Source organism: Stegostoma tigrinum, chromosome 3, assembly GCF_030684315.1.
Source record: "Stegostoma tigrinum isolate sSteTig4 chromosome 3, sSteTig4.hap1, whole genome shotgun sequence".
NCBI classification, from domain to species: Eukaryota; Metazoa; Chordata; class Chondrichthyes; order Orectolobiformes; family Stegostomatidae; genus Stegostoma; species Stegostoma tigrinum.
The window spans coordinates 80838932-80855650 of NC_081356.1; the positions used below are offsets into that span (position 1 = coordinate 80838932).

Below are 16719 nucleotides of genomic sequence, written 5' to 3' on the forward strand. Positions count from 1 at the left end.
AGTTGCAGAGCTCAGCAAGAATTATCACCTTGTAGTATATTTTTAATGTTTTTACCTGGATAAGTTTTAGTATAAATAAAACCACATTTTAAAACTTTATCAAGAAAATGAGTAAATGGATGAATACATAGCAAAATGGCAATACATAGTTTAAATTCAGATCTTCTGGTACAATTAAACAATGAGTGGGGAAAAGAGGAGAACAGCAGGAAGGTTATGATAAACTTGTGGAAGAAACAGTTTAGACTAACTTAAGATAGTAGGAATTGCTGATACTGGAGTCTGAGATAACAAGACGTGGAGCTGCATGAAACACAGGAGGCCAGGCAGCATCAGAGGAGCAGGAAAGCTGATGTTTCAGGCCTGAAGAAGGCTCCTCTGATGCTGCCTGGCCTGCTGTGCACATGCAGCTCCACACCGAGATTAACTTGAGGAGCGTTCACAGTTCTGGATACTGCAGTATACAAAGGATTTGAATGTACTTCACAGAATACATTACAGGATTATGAGAATGTACTTCAGGGATGATGCACCAGTTACGAGGGAAGATCAGAGAAGTTGAGGCTGGACAGGAGAAGGCAGTGAAGAGATTTGATACATGTTCTCAAAATCACAAGCAGTCTAGACAATGTGAGGAAGGAGAAAGCGTTCCCACTCTAAACTGATCCAGAAACACGGCACAGTTTTTAATTTTCCAAATTAAATAAATGCAAGGTGAGGAAAAAACTTCTAGAGCTTTGCAAGTCAGATTCTGGAACGCACTGCTTGAACACGTCAAGGTATGTTCATTAAGGCATTCAAGATGGCTATGACAAAACATTCCAATAGGAACAATGTGCTGTGTGACAGGAAAAAGACAGCACATTGTTACCAAGTTAAAATGCACAGAGTCAGTGCAGAAGCCACCATAATAATTATTATTCTATCATGTACCAATTAAATATGGCTTTGACAAAGGAACTATTTGCATTTTGTAGCTTAAAGCTGAACGGAGGTTGGAGAATATTGATGAATTCTACTTTACACAAATCCAAATACTCCATTTTTCAAAATAAATATCGATGGCATCATTAGTACATGGCAGCATTGCCTAATAAATGAATTAGTGAGAATGAGAAAGGAAGCCCTAAAGAGCAAAAGTTGTCACATGAAACACCTTATGGGAAGCCTTTTGGCTTGGCGGGGTGGGGGGGGGGGGGGGGGGGGGGGGGTAATATTTTTGACCTCCCTCTCTGGGTGATTGATTTCTACAGATTAGCAGATCTGCAGAAGTCTCGAATGTGATGATTTACTATTTGATCCCAAAGACTTCAAGTCTTTAGTTGAAATAATAGAATCAGAGAATGCCTACAGAGTGAAAGCAGGCCATTCAGCCCAGAGTCCACAGACTGTCTGAACAGCATCCCCATCCAGATCAAACCTTCTACCCTATTCCTGTAATCCTGCACATCCTATGGCTAATCCACCTATCCTCCACATTCCTGGACACTAATGAATTTAACATGGCCAATTCACCTAACCTAAGTGGAGCACCTGGTTTCTAAACTCCACAAGCTTTTTTTTTAAAAAGAGAAGAACCAAGAAAACAATAATTTTGCACAATATGCCATTTGGACAGAGGATTTATTTTTGTTTAAGTCACTGGATGGATCACATAAAACTGAAAAAAAAATTCTAGAAATCTGAAAATAACAGCAGAAAAATGAGGAAACACTGAGCAAGTCAGGCAACCTCTCTGCACGGAGACTTCAATGTTTCTGATCAAGGGTCATACATCTTCTCATGTTCCACTCCACAGATATTGTCTGATCTGTGGAGCATTATCAATATTTTAGGTCTTGACTTGTGTTAATTTAACACAATCAGGTGCTCAAATTCTGTGCTCAAGCTCAGAAGGATCATTTGTGGCCCAACAACAGTTGTTCTGGCTTTGAAAATCAGAAGAGCAATACATTATCAAATCTTATTTCAGTTTCTAACAAGTGAATTTATTTCAACAAAGGACAAATTTAATATACAATCTGGAATGTGAGACATCTTCAAAGAAAGGAAATTAAATGAATAAAAACTCTAGGTGAAACAATTATTTCAGAGAGTTAACCTTAAAGCACACACTTATGCCTTTCTGATATTTCCAAATGCAGGAATTAACTGGCTTGATTCTCCTCGTTCATTCTGAGATTTCACATCAATTTATTAAATTGAACAATTTTCAGTGCAGACTCATTTCTGAACTCAAGATCTGGCCTCTTATTTAAGTTTTACATTTCAGTGGACCACAGGGAAATAAATTTTCTTCTGCGCAATATCTCAGTCTATTTATCAGTTTTACAAAGAAATTACATAGGTGCATTTCAGAGTGCATTAAACAAAGTAAGGAGTACAGACCCACAGTTGTGTATTAGTCTGAGATTCAAACAGTGGACTCTGTTTGCTGAGTATAATTGAGCTGCATAACTCAAAGAAATCTTCACTAATACTCAATTACTACGATTTGACTCGTGGTAAGGAATTGGTGTCACAAAATAGATCGTTCCCACCTTGCACCCTCCCAAAGTGGTTGCCCTAACTGCAGGAATGGCCGAGAGCTTGGCAAATAGTAAAAAAAAAATGGAGAAAAACAACCGCAATTTTACTGAGCAAAATGTATCATTGAAAGAAGTTGGATTCTGCAAGTTATCATGGCCTAACTCTCAGTAACTTGAACATGAAGCAATCGGAAGGTTTGGTACTTACTCAGATTTCTTTTCATACGTTGTTGCAGTTTCCTCAATTTTTTTCTCCAGTTCTATCATTATCTCTTCCTTGCTGGTAATAGTTTGTTGAGTTTGGATCAAGTCTTCAGTTGTTGCTTTCAGCCTATTATTGGAGACAATACCCTATCACTTTAAGCCGCATTCAAACATTTCCAATTATTTTCTTTACGGAAGGCAAGTCTTCTTTAAAGTTTCTTAATACTTGTCAGAGGTATTTGCTGCATTAATTTCAGTTTCAAAATAAGTTTAAGAATTGCCAATAAGTACGAGAGTGGACCTTTACTGACAGTCTGTTTGAAAACACTTATCGCTTAACAAACAAAAAGACTTGTGAAACAAAATGTAAGGCTCCAAGTTGAATTCTCTTGTTCTGCTGATTACATCATGGAAGCTTTATAATTATATCAAAGCAGAAAGAAAATTGATTCCAATAACCTGGGCATATAAGGAAAATGTTTGCTCAGATTCCTGCTGCCATGCATTGTGAAAAGAACATACCTAAAATTTGCACTTATATGCAATGTAAGGATGAGATTACTTCTGCGACTTACTTCCCCATATTCGAGTTACATGCTCTCACAAACATGAAGATTCAAAGATTTTACATTTTAAAATGTCTAATTTAAGATAAATTAGAACACCTGAAAATGCAAAGGTGGGCCAGACCACCAATAGACAATAGGTGCAGGAGTAGGCCATTCGGCTCTTCGAGCCAGCACCACCATTCATTATGATCATGGCTGATCATCCACAATCAGTATCCTGTCCCTGCCTTATCCTCACAACCTTTGATGCCACTATCTTTAAGAGCTCGATCCATCTCTTTCTTGAAAGTATCCAGAGACTTGGCCTCCACTGCCTTCTTGGGCACAGCATTCCATTCATCCACCACACTCAAGGTGAAGAAGTTTTTCCTCAACTCTGTTCTAAATGGCCTACCCCTTATTCTTAAACTGTGTCCTCTGCTTCTGGACTCACCCATCATTAGTTCCGCTGTCTCATTCAATTAGATCGTAGCTGATCTCTTAATCCTCAATTCCACTTTCATGCCTCATCCCCATGACCATTAATTCCCTTAATGATTAGCTCAGCCTTGAACTGACTTAACAACACATGCTCAAGGGTTCATGTGGTCAGTTAGCTAGACATCTGGTTTACAATGCAGCACGGGTTCAAATCTTGCATTGGTTGAAGTTATCATGAAAGACTCTCCTTTTTAAACCCCTCCCCTTCCCGGAGGTGTGGTGGCCTTAAGGTAAAACTGCCACCAGACATCTCTCTAATGATAGCAACTTTCTCTTTTGAGCTCTCATTCTCCTATACTCCAATGAATTACAAACTCAACTTACTCAATTCTACTAATAAAGAAAAACCCCAGAATCAACCTAGTGAACTTTCTCTGCACTGCCTCCAATGCTGTTGTATCTTTCTTTAGGTAAGGGAATCAAAACTGTACACAGTCCTCTACCGGTGGTCTGACAAGCACCTTGTATTGTTTCAGCAACATCTGTTTCTTTTTTCCTCAATGCTCCTATTGAAATAAAAGCCAACATTTCACTTGCCTTCCCTTTTACCTTCGCAACTTGAATACAAGCCTTGTGATTCATGCACTGGAAGCCCTAAACCCTTCTGTGCTGCAGCTTTCTACAGTCTTTCGCCATTTAAGTAATATTTAACTCCTATTCTTCCTGCCAAAGTACAGAATCTCACTTCTTCCGACACTATATTCCACCTGCCAAGCTTTTGCCTAGTCCCTTAACCTGTCTGTATTCCTCCAAGTCTCCTTGGGTCAGCATCTTTACTTGCCTTTTATCTAATTTTGAGCCATCCACAAACTTGGCAATAGCACATTCACTCTCCTCATTCAAATCATTCAATATAAATAATCATTGCTGCAGCACTAAATCAATCTAGCACTCCACAACTTACAGGATGCAACTCTGAGAATATCCACTTCATTGCATCCCTGTTTATTAGTTAGCTAATCCTCTGTCCATACTAAATATACTACCTCCTACATCATAAGGCTCCTTAACATTAGGAGAGTCTACGTGCGATAGCCTATCAAATGCATTTGAAAATCCAAAAATATTATTGCTGACTCCCCTCCATCTACTCTGCTTGTTACTTCCTCAAAAGAATTCTAATACATCCGTCTGGCATGACCACCCCATCATGAAGCCACATTTATCATCCTGTGGGTTTCTTAATATTTTGCTCCCTTATAATAACATGTTGCCAATGACTGATGTTAAACTATCTGGTCTTTAGTTACCTGTTTTTGTGTCTCTCACTTTTTGAATAAGGGTGTTACATCAGCAATTTTGTATTCCTCTGGGGCTTCTCCAGATACAGACATTTTCAGAAAAATCATCACCAGCATCCGCAGTCTCTGCAACTACTCATTTAAAATTCTAAGATGCACATCAGGTCCAGTGGGCTCATCAGCTTTCAGTTTCATTAGTTTCCCTGGTGCCTTTTCTCTACTCATTGTGATTGCATTGGTTTCCTACATCCCTTCAGTCCCTTGCTTATTTGCTATTTTTCTAATGCTATCTGTATCCTCTTTTGTGAAACCTTTGCAAAGTATTTGTTCAATTCATCTGCCTTTTCCTGGCTTCCCATCTATTTCTGCAGCATCATTCTCCATCATGCATATGTTCATTGTTGTCTTTCTATTTTTACACATTTCAAGAAGATCTTACATGTTTCTTGTTAATTTGCCCTTAGTTTATTTTCTCCCTTTTGATTATTTTGTGGGTCACTTCTTGTTAGCTTTTAAAACTTTGCTAGTACTCTGATTTACCAGAGATATTTTGCCATATTACATACTATTCGCTCAGTTTGATAGCGTCCTTGACTTGATTTGTAAACCAGTCTGTTTACCTCCTTACTAGAATCTTCCTTCAATCACTGGGATAGATCTTTGTGAATAATAACACTTTTTTTTTTAAAATGTCTGCCATTGTTCATTAACCATCTTTTCTCAGATAGAAGAACTGTGTCAGGTAACAGACCTGCTGACTTGGCTAATTATGGGGTGAGGCTGCATCTTGTTGAGCTCTTGAAACAAAGGTAAGATCAGCTGTGCAGGCTTTCAGAAGTGAAAGACTGCCAACGCACACAGATACAGAGTACAAGCTTGCATGCAAGTGACAGATATGGTGTGGTGGTGAGGGGAGCGACAAGACAAAACGGTGAATGGGGTGTATGCAGGTCACCTTCTTTAGAACCTTGACACTGTCAATGCCAGAGTAATTTTAAGAGTGCATTCACCCATTCAAGTGTATTCCATCACACTCCTGACTTGTGTCCTGTAAATGGTGGACAGACAATGGAGAGACACCAGACGAATTTATCTCCACAGAATTCATAGCCTGACTTGCTGTTGTCCACTGTATTTTTAATCACTGCTCCAGTTCAATCTATGGTCAATGATTACTCCCAGGATGTGACACCAAATTATTCTAATAAATTAAATTACTACTAATAGAACATCTGGGGATGACTGTTCGATTTTCCCCTGTTTGATATGGTCATTACCCGACACCTGTGTGGCATGAATGCCTTGCATCACTTAGATATAAACTGGATGTTGACTTGGTCCTATATATGAACACTGACTGCTTTGATATCGAAGTAACACACAGTGTTGATCATTGTGCAATCATCAACCATTTGATCCTTTCAATCGGTCATAGGGAACTCAAATCTCTTAAAATCTTATTGGCCTTTGCTGGGATTATAACAGTATCTGCATCCATAATCAAGAAACATTCACAAGCAATGAACATGTAGGTAAGGGCAGAAAATTGACAGTAAGAAAGTTTGGAAATGGTTCTTACTTCAACAAACGTAAACTATCCACCTTGTAATTCTTCCTTAAGGCTATCTTTGATAGTTACTTCACAAATGCTAGATTAAAACCTCATCTGTTAAACTGTGCAGGAGACCAGTACTTTTTGTTTCAGGTCTCAATGTTGATCAGAAGACATCAGAATTGAGCATTTTACAAACATTTTAAGAACTGTTGTGTTTGGAGTTGAAATATATAAACAAGATTCTGATTTGACACTTATTTATTCCCCCAAATGTTCACTGGAACAAAACGAAGCATGGATGACTACCCACACTTTATCACTGTTATATATCACTGGCCCAAAATTTCGCTCTCTGAAATGTTCAAAAATTACGCACATGGGCATAAGAGATTTCAAACTTACATTGTCTGTAAACTCTCTGCTGTTAAACTGTTCCATAAAATCTCACTGACTTGAAGGTTTTCCATGTCCTCCAACAATAGGACATCAAACTCAATACTTGGCTCCTTAACTGGCTGTGACCTGCAGATAAAAAGCAATAAGCTCAAAATAAAAACACCAGCAACTTCTCAGTTACACTTGGTAGTAACTTATTCAAACTCACACTTAAACCTTAATTTGAACTTTTAATTTGTTTCTCGAAAACATTCAACCAAAAAATGTACTCTGAATAGTGAGCATAATTTACCACATACAACAAAAGCCAAGAACTCCAGAACCAACAAATGCAACACTGCTTTACAAAGTTCAGGGGAACTCCTGGTCTATGCAAATTAGACACTGGGTGCCAGTGAACCAGAAAAAATTATTAAGGTATGATTTTTGGTTTTGCATGGAAGTGTTTTGTTTTAGGAGAAAAGCTTGTTTTAAAAATTTGAGGTGGCGTTTTTAAATGGGAGTGGAACATGGAGGTTGGTCGAAATTACCAAGAAGATATAGCAAAATCATCTAAGAACAAAGATGGGTTAGTGTATAGTATGAACTGCCAGAGGAAGTAGTGGATGTCGGTGCTGTTACCCTGTTTAAAAGGCATTTTTATAAGTAGTTGAATAGGAAAGGTTTGGAGTGATATAGGTCAAGTGCAGGCAGGTGAGACTAGTTTAGTTTGGGTACATGTTTGGCATGGACTGGTTCTAAGAGTCTGTTTCCATGCTGAATGACTGTATAACCCAAAACAAAACCAAAGCTCAAAACATTTTTCCTCTACATATCAGGCAAGTTTCATTCTATTCAAATTAATGACTGTCCTAATGCATTATTCACTTTTCAAACAAAAAAGTGAAAAAGTTCCAATTATATCATAGATAACATGCAATCCTTTACCAAAATATGGAAAAAGATTGACAGCTTGTTTATGTCATTATTTACAGGTTTTACTGGGTACATGTTGATTTCCAGATTTTCCAGCAGAATAGTGGTTACCACTCAAAAGTCATGGATTCGATGCAAAGCATCTTTTTTTGGGTCGCGAATGTAAACTTGAATTACTGTGTAAATAACTTGTGTTCTTATGTCCACCTCTAGTTTGCATGGCAGAAATATTTTACCTGTGATTTTCAATGAAGTGGTTGTACTCTGAGCTCGGGTTGATTTGCTCAATGGTATTGAGGACATCTTTGTGGATATTTATTATGTCTTCTGTCACAAGGCTGGTTATTTTTACATATTCTTCAAGAATTCCTTTTCTATAATGGAATGTGAAAATAAAAATGTATGTCAAAATATTACCAGGAACATTATTGCCTACTCTTTCATTGATATTCAATTTTACCACTTCTGGTTGTAAATATCGTTGGAGGAAAATTTAATGACCACTTTACTCATAGTGATCTTTGTCCATACCTTTATGTTCCAAGGCCTCGTACCATATCATAAGATAGTGATAATAGCTAAAAGGTCTGTCTAAGACAGATAATCTGGTAATTTTTGTTTTATATGTGAAACCTTTCCATATGCAACCAAGCTGCTACATTTGCAACTGTACAATAAGACATATCCTGGAAGAACCAAGACCATGAAAAATGCTACGTAAACGCATTGCATCTTTTTCCACAGATGAAATTTGATAAAGCCTGTGATTTTTCAACATTTTTCACAGAAGTTGAAATTGGCAATGTGGAAAATGAAATACAATCCAAATTCGTTTACTTTTAAAGCTATTGAAATTTCTAAGCTTTTGCAAAGACTTTTTTCACAATCATTTCCGATAACAATGAAAAGTAATTTTCCCCAATGTAGGCTTATTAATTAAACATGTTGTTCTAAGATATACATCTCAGAACTAATTTTTCTTTTATGTAATAAGGCAAACTCAAATTAAGCATTTTCTTGAACACAAAATTATGGTCAATGTTAGTACTACAATCCAAATTAAATGGCATGTAAAAAAATACACAATGTGTCAGTGGGCACCAAAACCTTGAGGAAAAATGCCTTTTAGTGTGAATTTTTCTTTGTCCATACAAATATAGCTCCTTCTCTATGAAAAGGTGTCTAATTCCAAAGGGAAAGTACACAAATTTTCACTAAATGCATCTGTTAATCCAGCAGCGCAACATGGATTGCTGCAGATCCAAATGGAGGGCATAGGCAAGTTGCCCCTACACAAGAGAAAATCAACTATCACTAAAATGAAGATGATCCTATTTAGGCAAACATGCATGCACAATATAACAGAATTTATAAATAAAGAACAAATTGAAATACCGACCCAAACATTTATATTAAACGAGGAAAATAAAAATGTGTTCCCCTATCATATCACAAACCTAATACATAATGCTTTTAAGATTTTCAACAGTAACTCTAAACACGTCACCTTCTGTAAATGAAAATCTCAAAGCAAAGTACGAAAAAGAATATTAAATACTAGACATAGATATTCGTTTTTACAAATGTAAACACTACTTCAAAGACAGTCACATATAGAAGCCATACACAATGAACATTGTAAATCAAGGAAAGGAAAGTAAGAAAAAGATGTCAATATGTGAAGCAATTCTTCGATGAGCTGGTCTAAGAATGAACTAACTTTTAGCCAAGGATATTCTTGATGATGCAGGAGTGTGTATTTTGGGTGATTCAATCCATTTGTAAATTAGATTTGCTTTGTCACTTGTTGGCCATCAATGGTTTATGCTGAAATTTATTGTGGGTCTGACTACACAGGATTGGAAGCAATAACTGAAACAATAAAAAGCAAAAGGAATAAGTTTCCTGGGCCGTTTTCAGGTTTGAGCTTACAGTGTGCTAAGTCATGTTCATACCACATCTGTGCCAGGAAATGACATAAGAATGTGATAATTAGAACCTGAAATAAGCAATTCAGAGCCTTAGAAATAATGGGAACTGCAGATGCTGGGGAATCCAAGATAACAAAGTGTGAAGCTGGATGAACACAGCAGGCCAAGCAGCATCTCAGGAGCACAAAAGCTGACGTTTCGGGCCCAGACCCTTCATCAGAGAGCTCTCTGATGAAGGGTCTGGGCCCGAAACGTCAGCCTTTGTGCTCCTGAGATGCTGCTTGGCCTGCTCTGTTCATCCAGCTTCACACTTTGTTAATTCAGAGCTAGCGAGTTTTGAGAAGATTTGTAGCTCAGGTTCAGGTTCAGGATGTGAGTTTGCTCGCTGAGCTGGAAGGTTAGTTTTCAGACATTTCGTCACTATTCTAGGTAACATCATCAGTGAACCTCCAATGAAGCGCTGGTGTTATGTCCCACTTTCTATTTATCTGTTTAGGTTTCCATGGGTTGGTGATGTCATTTCCTGCATTGGTGATGTCATTTCCTGCATTGGTGATGTCATTTCCTGTTCTTTTTCTCAGGAGGATGGTAGATTGGCTCCAAATCAATGGCTGATCTTATTGTCATTATTATTTTCCAATCCCTTACTTAGTTGCACTTTGAATCTATTTGGTCAAATCAAGAATCTACCCATTTTTGATTTTAAAATATTTAAAGACCATGCATCCGCCACTCGCAGTGGAAGAGTTTCAGAGACGCTCAACTGTCAGAGAAAAAAAAACTCATCTGGCTTAAGTGGGAGATTCCATATTTTGAACTCATTCTAAATTCATCCACAATGCAAAACATTCTTTCATTACCTAGTTTGTCAAATATCCTCAGAGCCTTACATATTTTAATATTTTGAAACCCAGTGGTTACAATAATTTTGTTAAAATACCCCTATATCATAGGAATCAGTCAAACGGAACATTCTCTGCTCTTCTCGCAGCACAATTAACTCCTTTATTAAATAACAGAACAAGAACTGTTCAGAGTACTCCAGATGTTATCTCAAAAATGGCCTGTCTATATATAGCAAAACATCCTAAATTTTATATTCAATTTTCCGTGCATTAAAACTTACCATTCAGTTGCCTTCATAATCATTTGCTTCACCTATAATTTTGACATTTTACGATTCACAAACCATAACACCCAGATCCTTAAGTGCTATAGCAGCGAGTTTTGCTACTTTTCTCCTTTTAAAAGTCTACTCCTTTTTCGTATTTCTAAATAGTCAGAGTCACATTATTCCCGTATAATATTCCAGCTACTGAGTATTTCTCCACTCACTTAAGATACAGTAACTCACATACTCTTTTTGTCTTCTTCAGCATGTATTCTCCAACCTGGCTTTATGTCATCAGCAAATTTTGCTAACACACATTTGGTCTCTTTACCTAAATCACTGACATAGATTTTAAGTAGCTAAAGCAACCACATTGAAGCCTGTAATCCTTATAAATATTTTTCCCCAAACAGTTCACCAATCATTCATGTTAATTATTTTATTCATTCAGGGAATGTAGACACCTCTGATTAGGCCAGAATTTATTGCACATTCCTAACTGCCAAGAGGGTTGTTTAGAGTCAACCACATTGCTGTGGATCTGGAGTCACATGAGGGCCAGACCAGATAAGGACAACAGTTTCCTTCCCTTAAGGACGTGAGTGAACCAGATGGGTTTTTCTGGCAATCAGCAATGGTTTCATGGTCATCATTAGACTTTTAATTCCAGATTTCATTTTGTTGAATTCAAATTCCATCTGGGTCCCCAAGATCACTTCTGGAGTCTCTGGATGACTAGACTAGCGATAATACCAGGAGGCCACTACCTCCTCTGGATAACCCCAATCTGATTTTCCTGTCATGACAGTGAATGTGTTCTTGAGATTCAAGTATATGACACCCATAGGTTCCACTTTATTCACTTGGCCAGTTACTTCCTCAAAACACCTCAATAAATTACCTTTTCCCTATGGCAGATGTTAGACTAACCAGCTTGCAATTTCCTGCTTTTTGTTCTCCTCCTTTCTGGAATGGGTGAGAATGGATCAAACTCCACCTCTACGTAACAGAGGTTGTGCATGAATAGGATGTTGATGTCATTTGGAAGCAATGGAAATTTCCATAGTGGCTGTGAATATTTCAAAAGCTCCATTCAGGAGGTTCTGCAGAGTTAGGTAACTACTTTAAATATTTGGTGAGGAGAAAAAGGAAGCACCAAAAAGGAAGAAAATAGATAGTACGAGTTGCACTGCTGCCAGTACCCCAACTGAATCAGCATGAGGAGCTGAAAGGAAGTGAAACAGAGTGCCAGCTGAGGCAAGAGAATTATGATATTGGGAAGTACAAGTAGAGGCCAAAAAATACTGCTGTATTTGAAGAACATCTTCAGCCTTTGCTTCCCATTACACAACTGTAACAAGGAGACAGAATGTTGAAACAATAAAAAAGATGCCCAAATGAAGCAGCCAAGAAAAAATATCAAAGAAAGATTGGGCAGTACGTTCAGGCACCAGTAGAGGTAACACAGAGTATGCAATGTGGTAACACCAGCATCACATGTGCAAACACACCCTGAAGCCTATCATGGCTTAGCCCCATCTGTGCATACTCAGGGCACCACAGACCATTTTAGCATTCAGAGTAATTACTCTGTTTTGAATACAGAACTTACATTTGCTCATTTCCAAAATCTAGATAAATTTAGAAAATTAAAATCAATTCAACTCCTGATGCACATGCCACTTTTAAGATCCTAGGATGAAGTCCATCAAGAACATGGGGACTTGTTAGCTCATTGTTCTAAAAACGTTCTCAACACCTTTTCCTTGTGATAATATTTGTTTTACATTGCTTGCTCGCTCCCCCCCACCCCCGTCTTGATTTAGCATTTGTTTTAGAATGCTCTTTATATCTACGGTTTTTGTTACTCTGCCGAATTTCTGACCTGTCAGTACTATTCAAAGAATTATATGCTTTGTACTCTAATTCGAAAATAACTTTAAATTCCTGAGTTATCCACAAATAATGCATCCTTATAAAATCTTACTTGCTTCCTGGAATTTACTTTTGTTAAGAATGATAAAAGAGCCCCTGAAATGTCTGCCACAGTATGTCTACTTACTTATATCTCAAACTAAGCTGCCAGTTCAGTTTAGACAGTTGCCTTCATACTCTTGACAGTGACCATCTAAAATGTGATAGCATCTCATCTTTTAAGAGGCACCACCACCAAGTCTATCACTTTTTTTTGGAAACTATTAATCACCACCAGTAATCACCGGTGTAGCCAAACATTTACAAGCAAAGTCCATTAAGGGCAAAAGTCAGTCACTTAACGAGAATTTAAATAAATCAGCTGAAGAGATGGCAAAACAAATCAAAGGCTGAGTATTCTGCAGCAAGTAGCCCAACTTGGGCATCAACAACTGTTAAAAGGACACCTGCAAGTAATGAAGATGGTGAAATGTTGATATTCACAACCAGAGGGCAGTTAATGATGATTATGGTCTTCTAATGCACGGATCAAAATGGCTTTCAAAAGGAAGATGAGAAACAGCAACTCAACTGGCCAAAAGGCCCAGAAAAAATGTATTTAGCTAAACGTGGAGACTGCTGGACATGCATATGGTCACAGAAATTTGAGGGTGCATACATGAGGATCAATGGTCGGCACAACATTGTGGGCTGAAGGGCCTGTTCTGTGCTGTACTGTTCTATGTTCTATGTTCTAATATGGGGATCCCCTGCATGTGTTTCATCTATAAGAGGTGGCCATCACAGCCAAAGCATTGTCCTACACGATGAAAGGCTGATTTTTTGCAATCAAATGGCAAAATAATGATTGCAAGAATTTCTCGCATCTGTACAAATTGTATTGAAATCTGTTGTACAGCATTTAGTGTTCATAAAAGGGCATGGCAGTAATTTTGTAATTACACACAGGCAGCAAATACTGATTCCTAGCACTACATATATCAGATAATCATTGGTATCATGCCTACTACTTCAATGACCACTGCAATGCCAGCCAGCTGATCGTCAGCCTTCCACTATTCAGAATCCTGCAATACCATCTCCCAGGTAAACGAGCAGAGGCCAGATACCAACGAATTGCAGTATAAATAGTTGTAAAAAATCTAAACTATTAACTGCAAGTAAATCAATCCACAATATGTAAAATGTGAAGGAAAGAGTTCATATTATATTTGTATTTGCTATTTTTATTCCAAATTTCATCATTTTTTCTTCTACCATCCTGGAATTTAGAAAATAAATGTTTAAGTGACATTTTGATGTAGGTAGTTAAAATATTCAAGGAAATTGATGGCACATGCAACAATATATTTGCATTGATAAATGTAGCCAGGCATGGAGAAAACCCACATTCAAAGGTTTGGGAGGCAATTGAGTGCCTCACATGTTGAAATCATTGGAATGCTCTGGGCAGCAAATAAGATGGAGAAAAATAAGGCATCAACACATCTGTCCATAAAAATTACTCAGTTTTCAAGAAGCTATTCTGAAAATGCTTAGAATTATGTGCGTCTTAGCAGTTGACCTCACAACAAAATAACCCTGTCACTGTATCTTTGACCAATCTCACTGTTTACAGAAGCTTTCCAAAACACCACGAAACAATGAGCTAAATGTGAAAAAGACAAAGATCAGTCAGAAAAAACTGAATACATGTCAAACAGCAAATTTACCACCTACAAGTTGAATGAACTCTTTTTGTGCAATAATTACTCTCAAGATTCTGATGCTATGGACAAATGTCAACACCTATACAAAAGAGAGACATTCGTATAAGCTTTGAACATTCACTCCTCATACGCAATTCACTATTCACAGACTACTATAACAGACCTGAGTTTCATTACCTCCCACACCCACATTAATAGATTCTCATGGATCATGTGGCAGATAGGGATTTACATTATAAGGGTATCTGCATCTTCTGTTATTTACAGGAGATCCATGCTCCTATTCGTCCCCCTGTATAATGAGGATTTTGTGTATGACCTTTATCATACGCACAAACTGTCAATGTACTTTTATCGAAGTCTTTGATTTGTTCTTCTAAAGCAAGCAAACAGGAACAAGGGAGGAGGAGAAAGCAATTTTATACATCGTCAATTCCATATGCATATTCTCTGCTCAGGTCTCCAACAGGTCAGAGATTAAACATATGATTATTAATACTTAAGAAAAGCGCAGTTTCTTCCATTTTTCACTGGAGATAGGCATTTATAAATTTTTTTTTAAAAACTTACATATAGCTTTAAATAAAATCTTGCACCTTGCAGGACTTTTGACCCATGATGAAATGTTCTGATGTTCATGACATTAAGCAGGAAGTACTTCCCGTATACAGTAGGTTTCCATAATGCAACTGTATGTTTTCCAATCATTCATGAGATGAGATAAGGACTTCATGGACTCTGCAGTCAGTCAATGTTGAGCACTTTCAGGGCTCTGTCCCAAATGTACAATACTCTGTCAACATGTCCGCATGACATACCTGTGGATGTTGTCTGGGATATTGTGCAAAGCATGATTGCATGAGTATAACTTTGTCAGGATGTAGCTTGACTTTGGCAATAGCTCCCTGGCTGGTGAAGACTTTGCGGGGAAGAGTTCACTGTTATCGTTTCTGGTGATCCATCGGATTTCATTCCTTTTTGAGGCTTTTTAGCAGATAAGATTCAATTAGACAATACTCTGTTGTTCTGGAGTCACAGGGAGATCAGACAAGGTAAGGAATCAGTGAACAAGATGAATTTTACAATAAATCGTCAACCATTAAATCAGGAGACTTTCAATTCTGGATTTTGTTGAATTCCAATTGCACCATCTGTCATGATGGAAATCAAGACTAGGTCTCTGGATTACTAGTAACCCAATAATACCACTATGTCATTGCCTCCCCAGACGATGGGATTCTTCTTTAAATATAGATACCATAATGTAACTAGAAAAATAGCTCAAAAATCATTATAAGTCACATGATAAAAAGGAAAAAGGAAGTTAATATCATGAATATAAATACACATGAATCCTCCAAAATGCAAATATTAGGATTGCTGATGAAATATTCTCAGCCTATCAGAGAAACAAACTCACAGCAGAATATTGAAACAGCAATTTATTCTGGATGAGTAAATTTTGAAAGTATTTTTGTTATCATACTTAGAGGAAAATTTATGTTGATCAAACAACAGTCAATAAGTTGACACGATGGTCAGAAATCCCCTGCAAGAGCGATACAAGCAATAAGCAGCATAAAAAGTTCAACCATTGAGCATGGCAATCCTCTAGTATTTAACTTTTCATATAACTTCATGAAAAATGGACCTAAAGATCAGCTCCCTACTTTGACAATATTTTACACACTGTTGTTTGTAGTGATATTTACATATTTGTCTACCTGATAAATATAGCATAAGAACACCAAATACTAAAATCTCTATCAGTATTTTCCTAAAACAAGCTCAGTGTGAATCACCACAGCCCCAAGAACAAACTTCATCTGAATCAAATTCTGAAAGATACCTGTGACTTTAGACTGTCTAGCAAAAATGAATTATTCCAAAAACTTCCTGGTCTAACATAACTCTCACTCAATCTTCACCACCAAGCCAGGGAGCAATCTTGGATTCAATGAGGCGTAGTGGAAGTTTATCAGGACCAACACCAAGCATTATTAAACATCAGATGCCAATGAAACAAATCTCTAACACTTAGCATGCTAAATAGCAGAGACAGCACGCTATAGCCAAGAGTTAAAACATTCCAGAACCATTGAATCAGATCAAAATTCTGCAGTCCTGTGACATCCAGTTGTGAAT

The 16719-nt window shown here is 37.4% G+C and overlaps 1 protein-coding gene across 10 annotated transcripts in view; it reads right to left on the reverse strand.

Annotated features, from left to right (window-relative positions):
• Positions 1-16719, reverse strand: part of fer (fer (fps/fes related) tyrosine kinase) — a 277908-nt gene that overhangs the window by 150950 nt on the left and 110239 nt on the right. For all 10 annotated transcript variants that reach the window (XR_007247151.2, XR_007247150.2, XM_048526914.2 and 7 more), the window contains exons 6-8: positions 8125-8262; positions 6980-7099; positions 2737-2859 (exon numbers count right to left, since the gene is read on the reverse strand). Coding sequence is in view for 8 of the 10 variants with exons in the window: in XM_048526914.2 (XP_048382871.2) it covers positions 2737-2859; positions 6980-7099; positions 8125-8262 (381 nt within the window). In the remaining 2 variants the exon portion in view is untranslated. The remainder of the gene's footprint in view (positions 1-2736; positions 2860-6979; positions 7100-8124; positions 8263-16719) is intronic.